Source organism: Rhea pennata, chromosome 4 (genome assembly GCF_028389875.1).
Source record: "Rhea pennata isolate bPtePen1 chromosome 4, bPtePen1.pri, whole genome shotgun sequence".
NCBI classification, from domain to species: domain Eukaryota; kingdom Metazoa; phylum Chordata; class Aves; order Rheiformes; family Rheidae; genus Rhea; species Rhea pennata.
Window position 1 is genome coordinate 73294992 of NC_084666.1, and position 20206 is coordinate 73315197.

At 44.7% G+C, this 20206-nt stretch overlaps 1 protein-coding gene across 1 annotated transcript; it reads left to right on the forward strand.

The window, feature by feature from the left end:
• The first annotated feature begins 4941 nt into the window (after positions 1–4941).
• Positions 4942–11527, forward strand: AREG (amphiregulin). The gene is made up of 6 exons (XM_062575059.1): positions 4942–4984; positions 5159–5347; positions 7958–8141; positions 8588–8746; positions 10453–10555; positions 11467–11527. Exons 1-5 carry the CDS (start codon positions 4942–4944, stop codon positions 10538–10540), a joined length of 663 nt encoding a protein of 220 aa, XP_062431043.1. The 3' UTR covers positions 10541–10555; positions 11467–11527.
• Positions 11528–20206: the final 8679 nt, after the last annotated feature.

The window sequence follows — 20206 nt, forward strand, 5'->3', positions numbered from 1 at the left end:
CTGTTCCGGAGGACACGATGCCCAAGCACGCTCTGTCAAGGCCAGGCAGCTGTCGGGGTCGGTGTCACTTTGCCTCTGTGAATCACATCCGTGACTGCTACGGCATGGCTGGGGAAGGGACGAGCCCTTTGCTGGTCACCCTGTGGCAGGAGAGAGCAGGGTGGCTCTGCCTTCAGAGGTGCTGCAGGTGAGCTCTAAATACGGCGTGCGCATGGGGGAGGGAGGTAAGACCAAGCAATATTGGTAAGACCAAGCGATATTGGTAAGACTAAGCAATACTGGTTTAACAGCAGGCCACTGGGCATGGCCTTCGTCTCTGGGGTCAGAGTGGAGGGACATCTAATCCAAATGCTCTGCCAGTCTGGGGACTCCCAGCATAACCCAGAGCTCGCAACATACGACTTCACAGCCTGGGCACATCCTCCTGTCTTCGTCAGCTTAAGCTGACAGATCATGCTTGGTCAGAGGGAAAGCAGCTTCCGGGGGCTGCCACCAAAGCTGAGGCTAGCTGAAGTTGTAGAGAAAGGAGAGCATGTTAATGTGAAGTTGTAGAGAAAGGAGAGCATGTTAATGTGAACTCAGCAAAATTTGGTGGGATTCACCACAGAGCTGTGAAACCCCTGTGTAGAGCACTGGGTCATCACATCCGTGCCGGTGTGGTCTCATGGCCCCAGGGCTATAGGTAGCCAGATGATCTGCTGCCTTCCATCAGGAAACATGGCCACTGAGTTCATCTCTGGGATGATTTCTAGAGCCATGCCAGGAAGAAGGGAGACAGAGCAGCAGAGAGAAACCTCCTCTCTGATGTGGCCACAGAGTGTGTGTGGTGCTTTAATCCATGAAAGTGGCAGAAGGCCAAAGGGAAAAGAAGTTGGTACCGCATGTGCAGGTGTTGTCAGATCCTCTGTGAGCCCTGGCTACACTGAAGTTTTTCAGGGTTAGTGAAGGGACAGGCAGTACACAGGAAAAGGTCAGCCTGGTTCCCCCAGTGCTGGGGGACAGGAATGGAGCAGCACTCTGCCAGTACATCTCCTCTGGCTGCGTGGCTGGCCCTGCAGAAAGCAAGGCCTGGCTCAGGAGAGCCACCAGGCAAGCCCTCGGGCTGCAGCACCAGCTCCCTGCACAGGCTCCCTGCTAATGTTAGGCTTGCCAGCCTTCAGTGACGTCCCCTTTGCCCTCGAATGGGCAAGGCAGACCACAGCTTGTAGCCACAGTTGGGAGGGGGGCTTTGGCCACCAGGCCAGCTGGGGCAACCTGCTGGGAAAGTGCAGGTGCTGCTGGGAGCAGTGCCTCAGTAGGTGGCACCCTTCTCTCTGCATCCATGGGGAGCTGGCATCTCTCCTGCTGCGAGCCCTGTTCCACAGCAGGAACATGGGGCAGCCCATGCAGAGGAGCTGGGAAGCGCACTTGCAGCTTCTCCTCCTTTCACCACAGATGGTGGCTTCCTGTAGGAGCTCTGACATTGGGTAGGGCGATAATGTCCTGCCAGTCCTGGAATAAAGCTGTGGCAAAGCTTAGTGCCTCCTTCTAGAGTGCATGTGGCAAATAGGGCCTCCAAGCACAAGAATCACTAGCAAAATCAAACAGCCAGAACTGAGACAAAAGAAGAGATCTGACACCTCCCTGCTCAGAATATGTCTGAATTCAGTGATATGTAAGCAGATCAGTTTGGCCCTGAAGATCTCAAAGCAGGGAGGTTTCCAAAAGTTTTGGTCTACTTCTGCTCCCTTTGTAGTCAACAGAAGTTTTACCATTAATATTGCAGCAGGAGAACTGAATCTTGCTGACAGACTCCCCATCCCCCGACATATCTTGGAAAATGTGGCTTCTGGAGGATGTTATCTCTGAGGAGAAGTCAAGCAGGCTTTTGCTGGGTCACGGTTTAGAAATAGCTCAGGTACACAAGTCTCCCATCACAATTTCCTCCAAAGAAAAACACAGGAGTCATGTTATTGCCAAGGGACCACGCTGGCCTGGTCTACTGTAGAAATGTGGTGGGAAGGGACCACCAGAGGTCTCCAGGCCCACATCCAACCCCAAGCACAGCAAATCCCAGCACCAGAGTGGGACTGGGAGGGATTTGTCCAGCTGAGGCTTGGGAACCTCCAAAGATGGATGGGGCTCCCACCGCCTCTCCAAGGACCTGCTTCAGCATGGTGCCACGCTACCAGTGACACCTTCCCATTCACAAGTTGTGGCCTTCATCCCTTATTATGTTTTCTGCAAACTGAGGAGTGTCTTACCTCACTGTCCCAAATGTACCAGCCACAGTTGGCAGAAATAAGTCATAGATAGTAAAGAAAAAGGGCTCTTATTCTTTGTCATGGCTAACAGCAGTTCTGAACTATTTCCAAGGAAACGCTTTAAGAAAATGTTTCTGAGATGTATTGGTTTATTCCAAACTGCTCATTTTTCTTTAAGAAAGCGGGAGGGGCAGGAAGAAGTCAGTTAAATGCTTGACAAATCTGAAATGTGCTGAGCCAAATCCCTTCCTTCTGTCAGTCAGTAAAATGGAGCCATTGGTTAGAGATTTGAGGAGAGAGGGAATGTATAGTGAGTCAGGCGCTGGATATGCCATGTTTGGTTTCTAAACTGTACAGGTAACACAGTCAATTACATTCAGGTCATTCAATCTTTCTCACATTTAAAGCCTCTATTTTCAGTTGCTAAGGTGTTTGCCAAGTATGGCTGCTTGTGCTGAAGTTTTCAATGTTACAAACGTTCTTCAGACTAAATTTTAAAAAGATTACTTGGAAATGTTTCCAGTAAATCTTTCTCTCTGAAGAAGGCCAGGAGATATACTTAATTTTAATAGTAGCAAGAGAGAAAATTCTGTGGAGAAGCTGTAGTCCCATCGCTTAGCGTGCAACTGTTAGGTGAGCAGGGAGAAAATCATTTTATGAACCTGTCTTTGGCCATTTTCATGAAACAAACTTGATTTTGTCTTGCTGCCTTCTATACCTTTGGAAAAGGTCCATGCACACACACTCACTCTCTGTTCAGGCCAGGCCTTGGGACTTACAGAGATCATGAGACAGAAACTCAAGTCTGAGCTGGAAAGAAAGGAGCTAGATTAAGCCCTAGGTTGCCCCCAAATGATGATTGAACCAGAGCCCTAGGGCTGCCCAGCTGCTGTCTCTTCATGCTGCGCCAAGTGAACTCTGTCCCAGGGCTGTGGGAGATGAGCAGGATTTATTTTTTCTCTGCTGTAGATACTAAGCCAAAAGGCATGGAAAACAAAGGGAAAAGCAATGATTAGAAAAAAACAGTCCGTTGTCACTTAAGTAAAATCTGTATCATTGTGCATATGGACAAAGGGGCTGACTTAACTTTGCCAAGGCATTCTGTCATAGGTTAATGTCCAAGTGCCTGATTTGGCAACTTGTTTTACAGAGTGCTTGGACTTAGCTTCCTAAGATTTACCAATTCTAGGGCACTCAGCAGGAAACCTGGCATGACCCTGAAAGCTGAACTTGTCCCTGGTAGCTGCATATCTTCCTTCAGCATGTGTAAAAGAGGGGAGAAGGTTCAATGACTGAGCAACTTGGATCACAGCCACCTTAAACAAAGGCTCTGTCAGCTTCCTGAGCTGTAAATAGCATTCCAGCCTCTGTCAATTAAAACAGAAGGTCTTGGTCCAAGTATCCTATTACACTGCCATCCCACCCTCTTCTGCTTCCTCAATCAGGTGCGCTCTTGCCTTGCAGCCAAATCCCTGGGGGGTAAAATGTTGTTGCTCTTGCAAACCACCTGCCCCCAGCAAGGAACCTGAGACAAGCCATACGCACAGAGCTCTCCTGGCACAAATCCTTGGGGTCAAACCTTTCCATGGCTTACACGGGCTGAAAGGCCCCAGCCTTCCTTGCTGGGCCGGGCTGGGCGCCCTCTGGTGCTGCCTGCAGCACCTCCAGTTTGCTTGGAGGGGCTTCAGCACGTTACAACCTGTCGCAGTACTTTTTCTCCCCTAAACGTAGGTCTGCTTCGAGCTTTCTTACACAACAGCTCAGTAGACCTAGCCGTGGCAAGGCACTCTCTGCTAAGGGCTACAGTGGCAATTATGAGCCAAAGTGCCCCCAAGGAGCACATTTGCCTCTGCTTGGATGCATGCCCACCCTCCTCTCCACTACTTAACTCAGTCATTACTCATGTGCTGCTCAAGCAAACACATATGGACTGAGGCTAAGGCTGATCGCTGCAGGTATTAGCAAGAAATATTTCTGCCATTATCTCACCTGCTTCCTCTCTGAGGAGTACGGGAAGAGAAGGTAGAGCAAAGGGCAGAGTGACCAGACAGGTGTGCCCACGCAATGAACACCTTGTGTCTCTGTGTACGGGCATTCCCATGGCAACTCTGTGCAATGTTGTACCTCCACTGCTAAGAGCCCAGCACAAACCCTGAGGAGAAAGGTGCAGGCACGCAGATACCTGCGACGTGCCCCTTCCGGCCCCATCAGTCTGACAGCCCCCAGATGTCAGTCAGTGCTTCAACCCAGTGATTTCTGGAGGGCCCCGAAAAGGCCCTGCTCGTTGCCAGGGCCCCCGTCAGGACCCCGATTTGCCCCCCCCGCCCCGACCCCCGCCCGCCCACAGCCACCGCCTACGGGGCACGGCAGCGCCGCCTCTCCGCCCCACGGCGGTCACCCCCGCCCACCGGCGACCGTTAGAGCCGTTGGGGGCGGGGGGAGGGAGGGGGCTGAGGCGAGGGGCGCGCGGGCGGCAGGTGCGCATGCCCCGCCGCGCCCCGCCGGTACCTGCCGCGGGGCCGCCCCGCCCCGCTGACGCCGCGCTACGTCCGGGGCCGGGAGCCGCGGCCGCCTATAAAGCGGGCGGCGGCGGCGGGCAGCTCCTCATGGAGCGCTGCGCGTCGCCGCCGCCGCCGGGTTTCACGACACCCGCGCCTCTACCCGCTCCTGTCCTCGCCGCCGCTACCCGGGACCCCCAATGCGCGCTGTGGCGCTGCTCGCCGCGCTGGCCGCGCTCGCAGGTGCGGGGGGGGGGGAGGGGGAAGGGGGTGCGCGGCGGCGGCCGTTGGTGACCGTTGGTGGGAGTGTGGCGGCGCGCGCGGCTGATGGGGGTGTGGGGGGGGAGGGAGGAGGGTCGCGCGGCGACCGTTGGGGCGGCGCGTGCCCCGTGCCCACGACGCTGCCTCCCCTCACAGGGTGCCGCCTTGCTGCCGCCGCCTCCTCGACCAACGCCACGGAGCCGGAGCGGCGCGGAGGGCCCGGCCCGCGGGAGCCCCTGGCCCGCGAGGGCGAGGCGGTTTCGAGCTCCGACTACGAGGAGGATGAGGAGGAGTATGAAGAGGCGGTGCCCGTCCACCAGTACCTCGTGGACGACTTGATCCGCGGTGAGTCGGTGGTCGGCCCCTCGCGGTAGGAAGGGTCCTGGGCATGCGGGCCGTGCTCTAGCTGCGAGCCACCAGCTTTTTGTGTCCTGGGTCTGCTGTCGGGCTGCTGTATCTGGCTTGCCACCTACGGAGCACAAGTGCCTTTCTTCTTGCAACTGTTGCAATAAAACTATGCTGATGGGGATGATAACTTAATGTGAGTGAAGTTAGGGTGTGTGAAAACTGCAGGTTTGCTGAGTGCCTGCAGTGCTGCTGTTCTGATAAACCTGAAAGGAGGGATGTGATGGGCTCTGCCACCTGTCCAGTATGAAAGCATCAGCAAGACTTCTGGGTACTGCTTGGCATTAAAGTGGGGTTTTGATCAGACTGCCTCCTCTGCATGAAGACTCTTCTGAGCGCCTTCCTGTTGCTAGCTAGGTTGGGTTGAAGTTGACTAAAATTTTCTGGGGACAAGCAGAACCTCAGAGTGTTTACAGAACTGTTTATCCTGGCGTCTTTGAGGCAAGATTGTGCTGTCATAGCTGCTGTGAGAATTTTGTCTAAACTGGCTACCTCTGAACTCTCAGATCTGAATGGCTCAACTGTTAATAATATGGGGGTGGGAGGACCTCTTCACATCTGGCCCAAACATAGTTGTGTAAGATAAATTGTATAGGGTGAGGCTGAAAAAGTACCTGTAAGTGATTTGCGTGTGAGCAGACATCTGCAGACTGGCACTGTGGTCATCCAGCGTGGGATCTGTCTGCTATTTTTCCTGCAGAAACACCCAAGACTTGAATGAGAGTGAAAGATCTCTAAGGTGTTAGAGGGACTGTGCTTCAGATGCACATCTTGGGTGCTTAGAGACTTATGCTGAAGTCTTCAAAGAGTTCAAGATGTTCAAGGGAGATAGAAATGTCAGTTCTTGAGCAGCTTGGGCTGTAAAACTACTGGTTTGGTGGCTTAAGGGTTGTATAACTGCACAGAAAGCAGGATTGTTACCAAGGGTGGTTGGTTTGTAGAGCAGCTGTTCAACTTGGCATGAGGTTTTTCTGAAGTCTTCAAGCTGTTATTCAACTGGGGATGGCTTTCTTCCCTGTGTGACTTCCTAACAGGGACACTGAGATCCAGCTAACAGGCTGACTCTTGAGGAGGGATCAGTGTGAACTACTTCAGCTATGAAAGTGTGAACCAAGTGTCAAGTCCAACTGGACAGAACAGGGGCCTCCACAGTTAGCAAGTTTTTGTCTAGAGTAGGAAATCCAGCTGCAGGAATGGTGTTCCTCACATGTTTATGACTTACACCATTTAAATCAGATCTGGTTGCTGAAGGCCTTTTTACTTTTAAGTAACTTCAAGCCAAACTTGTTGCTCTAGAACTTAAAATGATCAGCTGTCTAGACAACAGTCAGCTGTACCTTGTTTGTTGTACAGGCTCTCTTGCTGCTAGCAATACAGAGTTATGAAGTAGTCAGATGAAGTTGCATCCTATTGCAGTGATTGCCTATATGCATAGTTCTTTGGAGAAAACAACAATCCAGGAGTTACTGATTCTAGTCTGCACAGCACAATAGAAAAATAACAAGCTTGGAAGAATACTGCTAAGAGCATTACTGTTATTGAGACCTGTTGAAACTCAATTGGATAATTGTTACTCCTCTCCTGTTCCTGAATAAAAATACCTTGCACTGAACTTCCTTTATGGCTAGTAGTAAAAGGATGGTCTGTGCAGAGAACTAGTGTTTTACTAGCTTGTTGTGTAATAGTTTTCTTAGCTTTGACTGTTAGGTGGCTGTGGTGCTGAGGACCCTTAGTCATTAGGTGGCTTTAGTTTATTTGAAATGAAAGGAAGAGTGCCTTTCCTTTGAATTTTAAAGATACTAGGTCACCAGCCTTTTAAAGATACTAGGTCACTAGCCTTTTAAACAACACTATTCCAGAGGTTTGCTCTAATTGAGATAATGAGGGGCAACAGTAAGTGGCAGAACAGTCTCTTGTGGAGTATAAAGCTTTCACTCCTTTGGAGCTCTTGGCATCTCTAAGTAGGAGAACTGGAAACAAACTATCTCCTTGTATACTAAAGACAGCACTGCAGGTTATTTGGGAGGAACAAGTATGCTAACTGGGATTGCAGACTGTCTTGCCTCTACAAGTGCCCAGGACTATCTAGCAACTTAAAATACCTTTCATCACTGATGCAGATAGTTGAGAGCAATAGAGACTGTTTGCCTTTAGAGACCATATAAAACTACTGTATGGCTTTGCTCAAGGTGAATTCATAATGTGCTTTCTGAGTCTTTGCTTGAATCTGTGCAATTTCACTCAGCTATTTAATCCATCTGGAATGCTGCAGTCCTTGAAGTCTGCTATTCATCTCTGGAGGCCCTCAGCCCATCTTCTTGTGCTGCTATTTGCGTTGCTCAGGACTTAATGGTGGTGGAATTTAGCTTAATAAGCCTCTAAACTTATTGCCCTTGTGCTGGATGCAAACTGCCCATCAGTGTGCTCATTTGCATCCTGTATTTTCTAGTTAGGCTTTTTCTGTAGTGACCTCCAAATTCAATGATTCCATATTAGCAGAAATTAGCTGTTTAGCTTTGCTAGACTGAACCATCTTGTCCTTTTTTTCAGTTGAACCTGTGGTTAAGCCCAAGCCAACAAAGAGGGGGAGTGAGAAGAATGCTGGCAAATCAAGAAGGAAGAAAAACAAAGGGAAAAACAAAAAGAAAGGGACTCCCTGTGAAATGGAATACAAAAACTTTTGCATCCATGGTGAATGCATATACCTAGAACATCTCCAAATGGTGACCTGCAAGTAAGTTAAAAGTACCTTGGAAGTTATATGTGATTTGCATGAGCTGGTATCATATGAGGGATTAGAGGAAAAATCAATGTCAACTTGGCATAGATCCATCTCCTGCAGTATTTTGACTGAGAATCTTTCTGCCATGTAAATTAAATGATGATGGAATCTGAGATGCATAACAAGCCACTGAACTCATCAGTTGGTCATAAAATCAAACCAAAAGAATGAAAAGGTGTGTCTTCCTGGAACATCACGCCCAAACTAATCTTGACTTGTTGAAATGCTGACAAACCTTGTGTTAGAGCAGTGACTGCATTTCATGAACATGCTCTAAAGCTAGTATCTAGAGATTCATGTGAAACTGAAGATGTCTAAGTCAAGTTTGTGTGTGTGGGTGTCCTTGGCTCCAGACAGCACCAGAGCTGATAGGAACTTGTGTTGATGTTTGCTTTCAGGTGTCATCAGGATTTTTTTGGTGAGCGCTGTGGTGAACAGTTCATGAAGACTCAAAGGAAGAATGATGTGGCAGACTACTCGAAGACTGTATTGGTGGTGGTAGCTGTTCTGCTTTCAGGCATCAGCTTCATTACTGTACTTATCATTGTAATAGTGCAGTAAGTATTATTCTTTGTTTGCCTAGCTTGAGGAGGGCTTGTGTCCAGTAATGCCCAAATTGCATGCTGCTTATCTGAGTTACCTGTGCAGAAGATGTCCAAAAGGGTCAAGTTCCTCTTTCAACTTGGATAAGTCTTGAGGGTAGAAGTGAGATCTGTGGTGTTCAGACATAGACTATTTGCTTATCCTCTTTTGTGATTGGATGTGGGCAGCCTGTGACCTGTGTCCTCTAAAACAAAAGCCTTTCTACTCTTGCTGCAATAAATATAACTACAGTGCTTCAGGAAGTGGAGGAGGAATGTTAATGCTGATGCAGTGGAGTGTTTTCCTTAATTCTTGTGGAGAAGCCTGTGAGGAGTAATATAACTGGCTCTTGCACTACTGTTCTCCAATATGTGGTACACAGCTGGAGGGCAGGAAACAAATGTTCAGCTGTCCATTTACTACTGGAGCTTGCTGTTGTGTTGGGGGAAAACCAAACAGGGGGGAAAGTATTTTTAGTACAAAATCTCTACTGCTTGTTTATAAGATTGAGGAAACAAGTATTTGAGAATAATCAATTGTTGGCAGTGCAGCATGGCAGGTAACCAGAATCTGAGCTCCTGCTGCAGACAAAGAACAGTTCTGGGTGGGTTCTTCAAGTCTTGCATAGAATTCTTGTATCTGGTAACAAGCAGTATGCAGCTACTTGACTTGTCTGCCTGTTCTTGCCAGTGTGTTTTTGAAGACCTGAATAGACATTGGTAGTCTGCTCTGGAAATCTGACTTCAGTTTTATCTGAGTATAGGAACAGTCTTTCAGTTCTCACCCTGCAGCTCTACTACAGTAGAGCTTGGGATAATAGAGGCAAAACTCAAAAGTTCAGTCTAATTTTAGATCTTGGCAGAGTGACTGAATTGGGTACACACTGTACCATTTCCTGCCATTCAGGAAACAAGGTGTGCATTTGTTACTTAACTGTTGCTTCATAATTAGATCTGAACTTGAGGAGTCCTGGAAAGAACACTGAACAATACTTTTCATTCCTGATTGCTATGAGAAGCAACCAGTTCTGTAGTGCTGTAAGAGCAAGAAACAATTATTAGGTTCTAGAGTGATCCAGACTTAATAGGACAAACTTACAGATTGTTTGATTCAAACTCTGAATTTTCACTAGCTTGAATCATGATGCTCATTCATCTTTGCCTTCCTCTAAAGAAGCTAGGTGGTACATCTGGAGCACCTACTAGATGAGAGTTGAGAAATTCAGTAAGCAGTTTTCAGGGTGTTAAAGGGACACAAGCACCTGAAGGTCCCTGCTACAAGCAGGGCTCTGCTAGGGGAAGGAGGAAGGCAGTCTGGTCTTAGAAGCTGGTTGCTAAAGCTGCCAGGAAATCTGGATCAGCAGGGCTGCCCTGTGCCCCAAAATGTCTCCTGGTCCTTTGCTCAGCTTCAGCAATAGAACCTTTCTTGCTACTTAATCAGGCTTGAATGAGGAAGCTCCAGCTCTGTGTTGTTAAACTACCTGTGCCTAGCCCTGGGACTCCTTGATGTCAAATACTGTTTCTTGCCAAATGCTTGAAAAACTGCCTTGCTTGAAACTTCCTTGTGCTGAGGAATTGCTAGAGGATTCAAAGGACTTAAAACTGCAGAGGATGTATGAACCAGTAACAAGAGAATGTATGTCTAGGTTCAGAATGACCTCTAACATGCCCTAATTCCACAGGGTCAGGAAAAAGTGTCCTCAGTATGAAGAAAAAGAAGAAAGGAAAAAGCTTCGACAAGAAAACAGAAATGGCCACATTGGTGTGTAAATGAGGAAAAAGCAGGTATGAAAGCTGTCCTGTAGCTCCTTTCAGTCTTCCCAGACTTGTGTAATGCACATGAGAAATGCATGCTTTTCAAAACTAATGTTAGCTTTGCTTCATGCTAAATGCCTTGAAACAGGAAGATAACATAAATGACCTGGTAGCTTTCTGAGTTCCCAAACCCACCTGAGGTCAATTTTGTGAATTCTTTCAACTTTAACAGTATTAATGGCTTCCTGGCTGTTATCTTAATCCAAGAGAAGACAAGAGTAGAAAGCTGTACTGAAATTAGTAGAATTCCTTTGGGAAAAGCTAATATCTGGACAGAGTGCAAGAAACTGGCTGGTGGTGAAGCAGCCAGGTGCATGGCTGGACTTCAGAAGTACTGAGCATTTTTGCCCTTTTTCTCCAGGGCATTAGGAAGCCTGCAGTGCTTAGAGGCTACAGGCAAAGACAGGTTTGCAAACTCAATGAGTGCTGTATATATAGCCCCTCAACCAAGTTCTATACTTTGCTCACAACTGAGTGCAAAAGCACTTTGATCTGCAGATTCCTCTTGGGAGAAATGTGCCTTTCAGTGAGGAAGCAACTTGGCATCATTTTTTCCTCGCAAAAGCCTTAACACAAATGCAAGGACTTGCATTGAACAGGAATCTACTACAGATTGAAGGAAGAACTAGAAGGGGTCCTCAGGAAAAATCCTGACTTGAGGTTCTTTTTTGCTTCCCTCATATTAACTACAGAGCTTGGCTTTATCTGGCAGCACTTACTGTGTCTTTCTCAACTTGTCTCAAGCTAAAGAATTTCTAGTGAAGTGTCCCTGTGTGTGTGCACATCTGTACCTATGTGTTTTGGATGTAGTTTGACCTAGTTCTAGTGCAGAGTGCTCATGTCTTGAATCATGACTAATGTGCCTGGTCTGCCCCTTACAGAACAATTCTAATGTGGCCACTGCCAAACTACAGGGTACCTCTGGCTACCTGACATCCACCTGGACAATGGGCTGGAGCTGTTGCCACTAAGCCCTGATTCATCAAGACAGGCTGCTGCAAATAGATGTCCAGCATGCCACTTGCTGATGAATAACTTGCTGGGGAAGACAGTTACTGCTACATCTTGGCACAAATATGCAAGGAGATGCCACTGGAGTAGAGGACTTGCTATCAAGACCTGCTAGAGACTACTGCTACTGAGCCCTATCTGATCAGTGCTGGAACTCCAGTTTCTGCTGTTATGTGGATGGACTTTCTTCTGGTTGCAAGTCTCCTTTGACAGCTTTCTATAGGAGACAACTTACTGTGGCTTTCAGGAATGTGCAAGGTGGTGGAGAGAACCTTCTCTTTCTTCTCCCTGAAGTTAGAGAGACTGAGCTCTGGATATCTTCTCCCACTAGACCTCAGTGGGCAAAACCTAATTCTGCTTTTGAGCTCCCTATTGGTATCTACTTCAAAGAACTTCATCTCTAGTTATGACTTAAAGGTTGTTGGTGACAGATCTGTCAGCCATACCTGGGTTCTGTTACTGTACATGTGAAAAATAATTGCTCTGAAATCAGTAGGACTTGTGAGTAGAGCTATCCATTTGTTTGTGTGCTAACATGAGTTAAAACTAGTCTCCTCAGGATGCTGCAACAGTAAATAGGAAATCTGAAGCCTTCCTCTGAAGGGGAAAACCCATGCTCAAACTGATAAGCCAGGACACTATTGTTAAAGCATTTATCAATTAGCTATGGACACAGAGCTACTTCTGTTACTGAGGTATTCCATGCTACTTTGAGCAGCACTTGAAGTAAGGATGCTTTGAATATGTCAGTTGAACTTCACCAAGAACCTGTTCCTCTGAAGAATTAAATTCCTGTACTAATACTCTGCAAGTCGTGGTCTGTGCTCTACCTTCTGGTGCAAAGAACTCATCTTACCTCAGACCCTTCTGGCCTAAGTGTCCGTAGTTTCTTGAACAGTCCATGCAATCTTGAGAACTAAGTATTGAGTTCAGTTTATTTTTGGAAGAATGTGCTCTGTTTGAACAGAGTGGAATTCTTCTGTAAGGAGCAACATCATTAAATGTCAAGTCATATCTGGAAATATGTAAATATTTATTACTGTATTTAATATTTAATGTTTCCATAACAAACTTATTTATTTTATAATTAAACTTTTTACATAACCTTTGCATGATTTTTTTTTGCATTCAAGAATACTTTCAAATAGCTCAAGCTAGAGCTGTGATTCTCTTCTAGGCAGAATTTAAACACTTCAGAGCCTAGAACAGGGCTGGGAAGAACTATAACATGAAAGCTCAATAGTGTTAAGCACAAGAGCTGTTTGTAAACAGCTGTGTGCAAATGCAAGATTTGTTGGAATAGGAAGTCTGATTGAACTACAAAAGCATCTTGAAGCTACTGGACTAGAGAGGCCAAGTGAGTTACTTGCTTGGAAGCAACGTCTCAAACTGAAATTTGAACAGAAAAAGCCCTTTGCAGTGGAATGGAAAGCTGGAAATATTGAACAGGAGTGTAATCTTTGTATAGTCAGAGTGAATTTGGACAGCAGCTTGAAACTTCATCTTACATGAATGAGGAAAGGCAGAATAGCTTCAAGCTAATGACTCCTTATCGATAAATGGAGCCTCAGCCTACACAGTCTACCTTTTGATTTCTCTGCATCCCCAGGTAACTATTTTCCAGCTCTAGGCTGGTGCCCTCTCTAAGCATATCCAAGTGAGCTGAGGTCAGTTTCCTAAAAGTAAGTATAAAAGTGATAAGGTCTACATTAAAGCCATATTTTTAAGATGAGAGTTCAAGAAACTTGTTTTGAGGTCCTACTATGGCTTACCTTGGGGCAGATTGGAGGGGAAGAATGTTTTGCAAAGAAACTAATGTTGTATACTCAAGTGCATGAGTAGAACCACCAAGACTGTTTGGCCTCTTGACTAAGCCTCCTTTTATCTCAGACCCTGACTCTGAGATGAAGCTGTATGTGGCTGAGGTGCAGGTAAATGTATTGCAACATCTCTTGGGAATATTACAGTACTTCATTCCAGTGAACTTGCTTTATTAACAAGGTAAATAGTACTTCTCTATGTGGCTTTTCCACAGACATTTGCTATTAGAGCTCTGGCAAGAAAAGCTGTTTCTGTAACTTATGCCAAGTTTTTTGCTTTGGAGTAAACAAGTTCAGTCTCAGTGGTAGCTGAGCAATACCCTGATGAGACTCAGTGGATTATAACTCTCACTTGAAAACAGACTCCTTCCACAAACTCTTTGCGCTGTCTTCTCTAGAGTAAATACCATGTTTTCTACTTGATACACTAGACAAATATCCCAGAATGCTGAGCTATCTGTCTTCCCTCTAACTTGATAGCCTAATAGAATTGAAGTTACTTAACAGATGGAATGTATGGTTTGTGCTGTAATATTTTTCATACTCTGTAATTAGAGTGGACTGGAGCACATCTCCCAAAAAATGTGCAGTTAGGTGCCAAGACTGAGCAATTTTTAGGAGACTAGACTCTAGAGAACTTGAGTCTTGGTTGGAGTTGTCCTGACTCAAACCTGAACTCACTTCAGTAATCACATAGGAAAATTGCTGCTGTGTGCCTTAGCCCAAAGTTTGGAAACAGTGGAGGGCAGATTTCCTAGATGATGTCCTTTTCTCTAGGCATTCATGTTAGAGTCAGATTTTCTGAAAAGTTTAGGCAGGTAGCAACAGTTTTGTAGAAGAAGTTTTTGCTATGGGTTAGTCACACCTGGTGTTGGTATAGTGCTTTTTCTGTGGGAGCAGAGCTCTTCTGTGTCTGCAGAGATATGGAGATGACTGCTGCAATGTGGCTCTGTATGTATTAACCATTGTCCTGTACTAGTCAGGGAACTTCTCTTGTTCCTAGTGATTGCTGCTCTGAGCACTGTAAAATGTGTTCCATTTTTACTGAGAGAATTCTTCATAACATTTCATGCAGAGAATAGATGTGGATTTACACTGCCTGGATATGACACAATTTTACAATCAGAACTGAAGCACAGCTTTACTGTTAACAACATTATTTTCAGAGTTTTTTTTAATAGCTTATAGCAAATAGGTATATTTTTATTAGCAAGCAGTAATGTTTTTCTGCTTGGGCTATGGTCCTGAGTAGTGACAGCTTGTTACTGCCTTCTTAATATGAACCTGATAAAGAAGCAACATCAAGACCTAGCATGTCCAGTGGATTGCTTTGCAAACAAAAGCTGAAGAGTGAATTTATTGTGTCTGGTAGCCTTTTGCTGTCCAAGGATGCTATGCTTGTGATGAGCAAATCTGATCTGCTTCAGTGACACTGTAGTGCAAGGCCCAAGAGAAATTTTACTGGTGGTCCTACACAGGCAGATCTACTTTCTAGGTTATACATCTTCTGGCTTTCAATCTGCTCCCCTGGCCCTGGAGTTGCCTTAGTTCTACTAAGCATGCCTAGGTTTGCGGTTCCACATCTTATTACTGAGTTTAACCTTCCACTGGTAATACTACTTTGACAGCAGAGTTTTTGTATCCATGTCACCTGAAGCTGCTTCTCCTGAGACCTGGAAGGATAGCTTGGTGTCTATTGTGCAATTTTGTGCCCATGTGGCTGATTTTGCAAGGTGTTTTTGGTATCCAGTTCAGTGTCCAGGAATTCTAATAGTGTGAGGGTTGTGTTTGCATAATTTCTTCCCCTTTCCTAAATGTTGTTTTCAACATTTGACTTTTTAAAAAGCTAATTCCTTATGCTATTTTATCTTCTGTGAATGTAGCATTTTTGCATGTTTTACAGTTGTCTATGACCAGGAAAGTTTCCTGTCTGCTTTTGAACTTTCTTTTCCTTTTCTTGCTATGCCCTCAACAACTTGCTTCTCATTGAGAGCACTATTACATGTTACTCTGAGTCTCAGCCTTATGTATATTATAGGATGTCCAGTTCTTCTCAGTGGTAATAAAAATGTACAAGTATAAGATTTTTTTTCCTGCTGCTTGTACAGCTAAATCCAGATACACATGGACATCTGTGAAGATGTTTGTATTGACAGTTACTGTAAGTTGACATTGTGTAGTGTTGCCTAAATCCTCCTTTTGAGATACTCATGCTATTTCCAGTAACTAGTATAAAGTTTTGTGTTCTTAAAATAACTTCTAACATTTATATCAATATGCTTACCTAGCCTGTTAGCATGAGAAATCCTTCAATGAACTACTTGAACAAACATCTGAAAGCAAAATTGTTAACAGGGGCAAACAAATGCTAGCGTATGTTTGAAGAGGTTTTCTTGAACCGCTAAGGGTGTTGTGCAGGCACTTTGCTCTTGAGGAGCAATGACTTTTTCTTTGTGACCTGATAGCAGTAAGTAAGCATGCTCAAGGAGCAGTTGTCTGTCAGTGATGCAGCTTATTCACATGAGAAATCGTTGGACAGAAGGGTCAAACAACTTTAATGGGGAAACCTTGGTTCCTCCTCCTTTGTGAACAAAGCTGCACATACCTATCATTCCTCCTGGCGGTTACACCTTCCTTAAGCGAGTTATCCTCATTCACTACAGGTCTGGCTTTGCCTATGACTTGTGACATGGCTTGATTAAGACAGCTACGCCTGTGAATGGTAGAGGGAAACAGCTATTGTTTGCTTACTGTGGATTTAGGCATGAAGCCAAGGAAGCAGGATTTGTACCATTTTCAACCAAAGGAGATCTGTGAAGTGAGAGATCGAGTCCAAGGTGTAATAAAAAAAAAAAAAAAAAAAAGAAGTTTCAAAGTATTCTTTTTCAGTAAGAAGAGTGGCAGTTTTTCTTGAAAAACAAATTCTCACTTCAGATACTTAATTTTTGTGTATAATTCAAAAAAAGCCACTTTTCATCTTAGTGCTTTTTGACTTAACTATTGCAACCTATTATCTTGTCCACTGTTTGGGACAAAATACAAAACTAAATAGGCTGAGAGCCCTCTCTAGTGCAGCGATTCTAGTGTGTCTTAGCATACATCTGGTCTTTATTCTAGTACCGCACTTGCTAACTCAGATAATGCTATTTGTTCTAACTGCTTTTGGATTCTTGCCTACAGGTACATTGGTTCAGGCTTTGAAAAATAACTTCCTTTTTGGAGTGTGGTTTTCCTTACACAGCTGATGATGCGTTCATATTTGGGTACCAGATTGCAGTTGCTTTGAGAACAAATTAGTTCATGGGTGGTGCTTGAAACCTGCTAGTTTCCTAGAAGATAAAGAAATGTTTCAGCATCTGTTGTATTTCTTTTTCATAGGAGAGGAAATCCCTTGAGCACTGTAGGTAACTAGTATAAAAACAGCAGAAACAAAAATGATTCTTAGGAGTCTAAAGCATTGTATGTGTTTTGAAATATCTCTATTAGCATGTCTACCTGTATAGCTCCTGTCAGTGCATGATCTGAGCACTCAGAAACAATCCAGATCATGTAACATTGTCAGACCTGCATTCCACTCCTTATTTCATGGCTGGGATGATGAGGTGAATTGTTGATGGTCAAACAAGACCTGAACCTGGTAGCTCTCCTTAGGTTTAGCCATAAGACTTCCTTCCTCTCGAATCCTTTGCCCTCACATTTCTAAGCAGTGGGATTTATTTTCAGAACTAACGGTGCACACATGAAATACAGAAGAAAGTTGCAAATGAAACTTTGATTATAATTTTCGTAAGTACAGAGTAGCTGTGACTTCCATGGATGTATCTGCATTGCTTTCATATGGTATCTACCTCTGTGGATTTGGCTCCTTTCAACTAAAGCTGGTTTCCTGTCTTATGCCCTGAGACCGTTACTGTCAGGGTGAAAGGTAGACACCTCTCCAGTGGAGTGGAGCACAGCAAAACTAAAACAGGGCTTAGGGCAACAAATGCCCTGTCAGGTCTTAGGTCCTCTCATTTATGATGAAAGCTTTTCAAGAATATGAACAGTAGCTATTTGTTTTAATGTTGTTTAGATATTCTACACAAACACTAGAATACAGTCTGGATAAGATGGTAGCAAATGGTCTGGAAGGGAGGTGTGAATTGAAAGGATACAGTAGCAGAATAAAGCAAAATGAGTCAGAGGAAGTACAGGATTTTACATGTTTATTTGCTAATAAGTACCTCTACTATGAAAAATAGTAACTTTTCTTTCACTTGTAGGAACTGATACAGGACAAATTCTATGAGATCTGTTATCACCTATGAAGGGGTACTTAAAATGCTAAATTCAATAAATCTTTGTCAAATCCACACAAATATTAAGGAAAGGCACAATATTAATTGCCCCTGTGCTATGTAAGCACATATGATAGTGCCAGCATTTCAGTCTGTGTTGTAGGCTCTGCAGCAAGCACCTCTTGTCTGCAGTAAGGGAGAGGCAACAAGGCATCTTGAGACAGTGATGCACACTGCAACATGGATAGAAGCAGAGACAATTTTCACATCTTTGAGAAATTTATAATAGTAGCAGCAATAAAGAAAAGGATCCTCTTAGGATCCTTGTTTTTCTCCATCAAATTTACTATCTTTAAGTTTGTGATATTCTATAGAAAAGAGGTGTTACCATCAGCTATATAACTGCTTTTAAAAGATGAGATTTCAAAGCATACATGAGCTCCACAGCCAAAAAATGCTCTTAAGTTTCAGACTTCTAATTAGGTGCACAGAAACTGCTGTTGTACATACAAGTTTCGTGACTGCACTTGTGAATAGGTAGCTGGGGAAAATTTGTGTGGAAATTGCAGTGAAAATACTGACTTATGTCATTAGCATCTCTTCTCCTCCATTCTGTGTCTATTCCAGCAGTGCAGACTTTTTTCTGTGGGTTGGCACAATTTACAGTCATTAGTCATCAGCACTGTCTAACTGTGATCCCAGTAGCATCAGCATGAGTTCTGTCACTGATTTAGTGGGAGCTCAGGGAAGATAGTAGTGCTCAGAAAATCCCCTTCTGCTGGGGCCTGAGAATTTCTGCTTTAAAACATGATTAAAACATTTCATAATTCTTTTAGTCAAGATTATCTAGCTTATGCTCAGTAGCTGCTTTCATTCAGAAGACATACTAGTGCTTATGTCTACTTATGTCTGAAATGCAGATTTTAACAGCATGTTTAAGCTGTATCCCTGTGTTAAACTCTGCTTCTGGTTTTACTTTGTTCGGGACATGTTCACAGTTCAGCTATTTCATCTTCAGGGTGCATTTAAGTCCCTGTTCTGTTGCAAGGCACATCACATAAAGCTGTTACACACTAAATCCTGAGTGGGAGTAGAATGAGTGTTGCCACTGGAATAACTCTGTGCTTTACTCTCTCACACTGGTGTTACACAACAGTCTGATTCCCATTCATACATCCCAAGTGACTGTGCTATGGTTCAATACTATTATTCAACATCCATGGTCGGTCTTGTGCTGGGGAAATGCTCCACAGAACAGCAAACTTGCAGCTGTACAAGGCAGCTTGTTGGTTGGTTGGTTGTTTTTGTTTTTTTTTTTTTGGGGGGGGGGGAGCCAACTAATAGCAAGCGTTATCTTCATTAAGTGTTCTCAGTTTTAATGAAGGCTGAGGGCCTTTTGTCCCCTTGCTCAAATTTCATCACAGCCATCCCTAGTGTTGGCTCAGTGTGCAAGCTGGTCTGGAGGGAGCTCTTTGCACAGAAACCAGCTGGTTTGCCAGAAGATTGGATTCAGTTGCATCAGCATGTGAACAGGAATGCTCCCCAGGCTTGTGGGACCAGTTCTGACTGTTTTTTTCAAAGCTCCTCCCATGGGAGCTCCTGCAAGGATATCCACTTACCTCACCAAAACACATCTCACTGGGTGATCCAGGGATCCTGAGAGTAGAACAACTGTTACCTGGTAAAACCAGAGAAGGGATTAACTTTTACTCAGGCTCCAAGCCCAATGACAGAGCAAAATAAATGAAACAGCACCAAAATGCTACCAAGTCATACTGTTTTTCACCATCATAACTACCAAACTATCATGGTCAAGCATCTACCAAAATCAAGATAAGCCAGGCCCTTACTTAGTGGAATATGACATCAACTGGGCTGTGCTGATTAGCAGCTGAAGATATGGATGGCTTTATGGAAGGTACTCTTTCAGAAAGGCTGTCTTGAACTGACTGTGCTTTCTGCAGGGTTATCAACACTCTTGACTTTACAGTAAACCTCAGAATCGCACATGATGCGGCAAGGAGAAAATAATTGTCAATTTTGGTCTTTTCTAGTAATGGTGTTTCAGCATGGAGCTTTGGAGAAATTTAAAGCTTGTAGCATTTTGTGTGTGTTTGTGTATGTCAGGACTAAATATCTACAGTTGCCTGGTACTGCAGAGGATTAGACTAGACAGTCCATTCAAGCCTAATCCCTAGAGATGCTTATTGGTGTATTGCACAATGCACCAGCTCCTTGAGTAGAGACACGGCCTGAGAACCTTAAGTTTCAAATAGTTATTTTAAGTAAGGATACTCACAACCCCTAGGGACAAAAGGGAGGAAGTTCAGTGTATGAAGTGAATGTTACCCTAAACACTTAAACTCCTACAAAAAGAAGAGTGACTTAATTCTCTTTCCTGTCTTTTAGGGTCGGTGTCATGACTTGGGAGGCCTATCTACCAACATGACGTAAGAGAGCTTGAGACCGTGAGGGAGAACCGTCTTCGACCTTGGTAGGAAAGTTTCTATCTT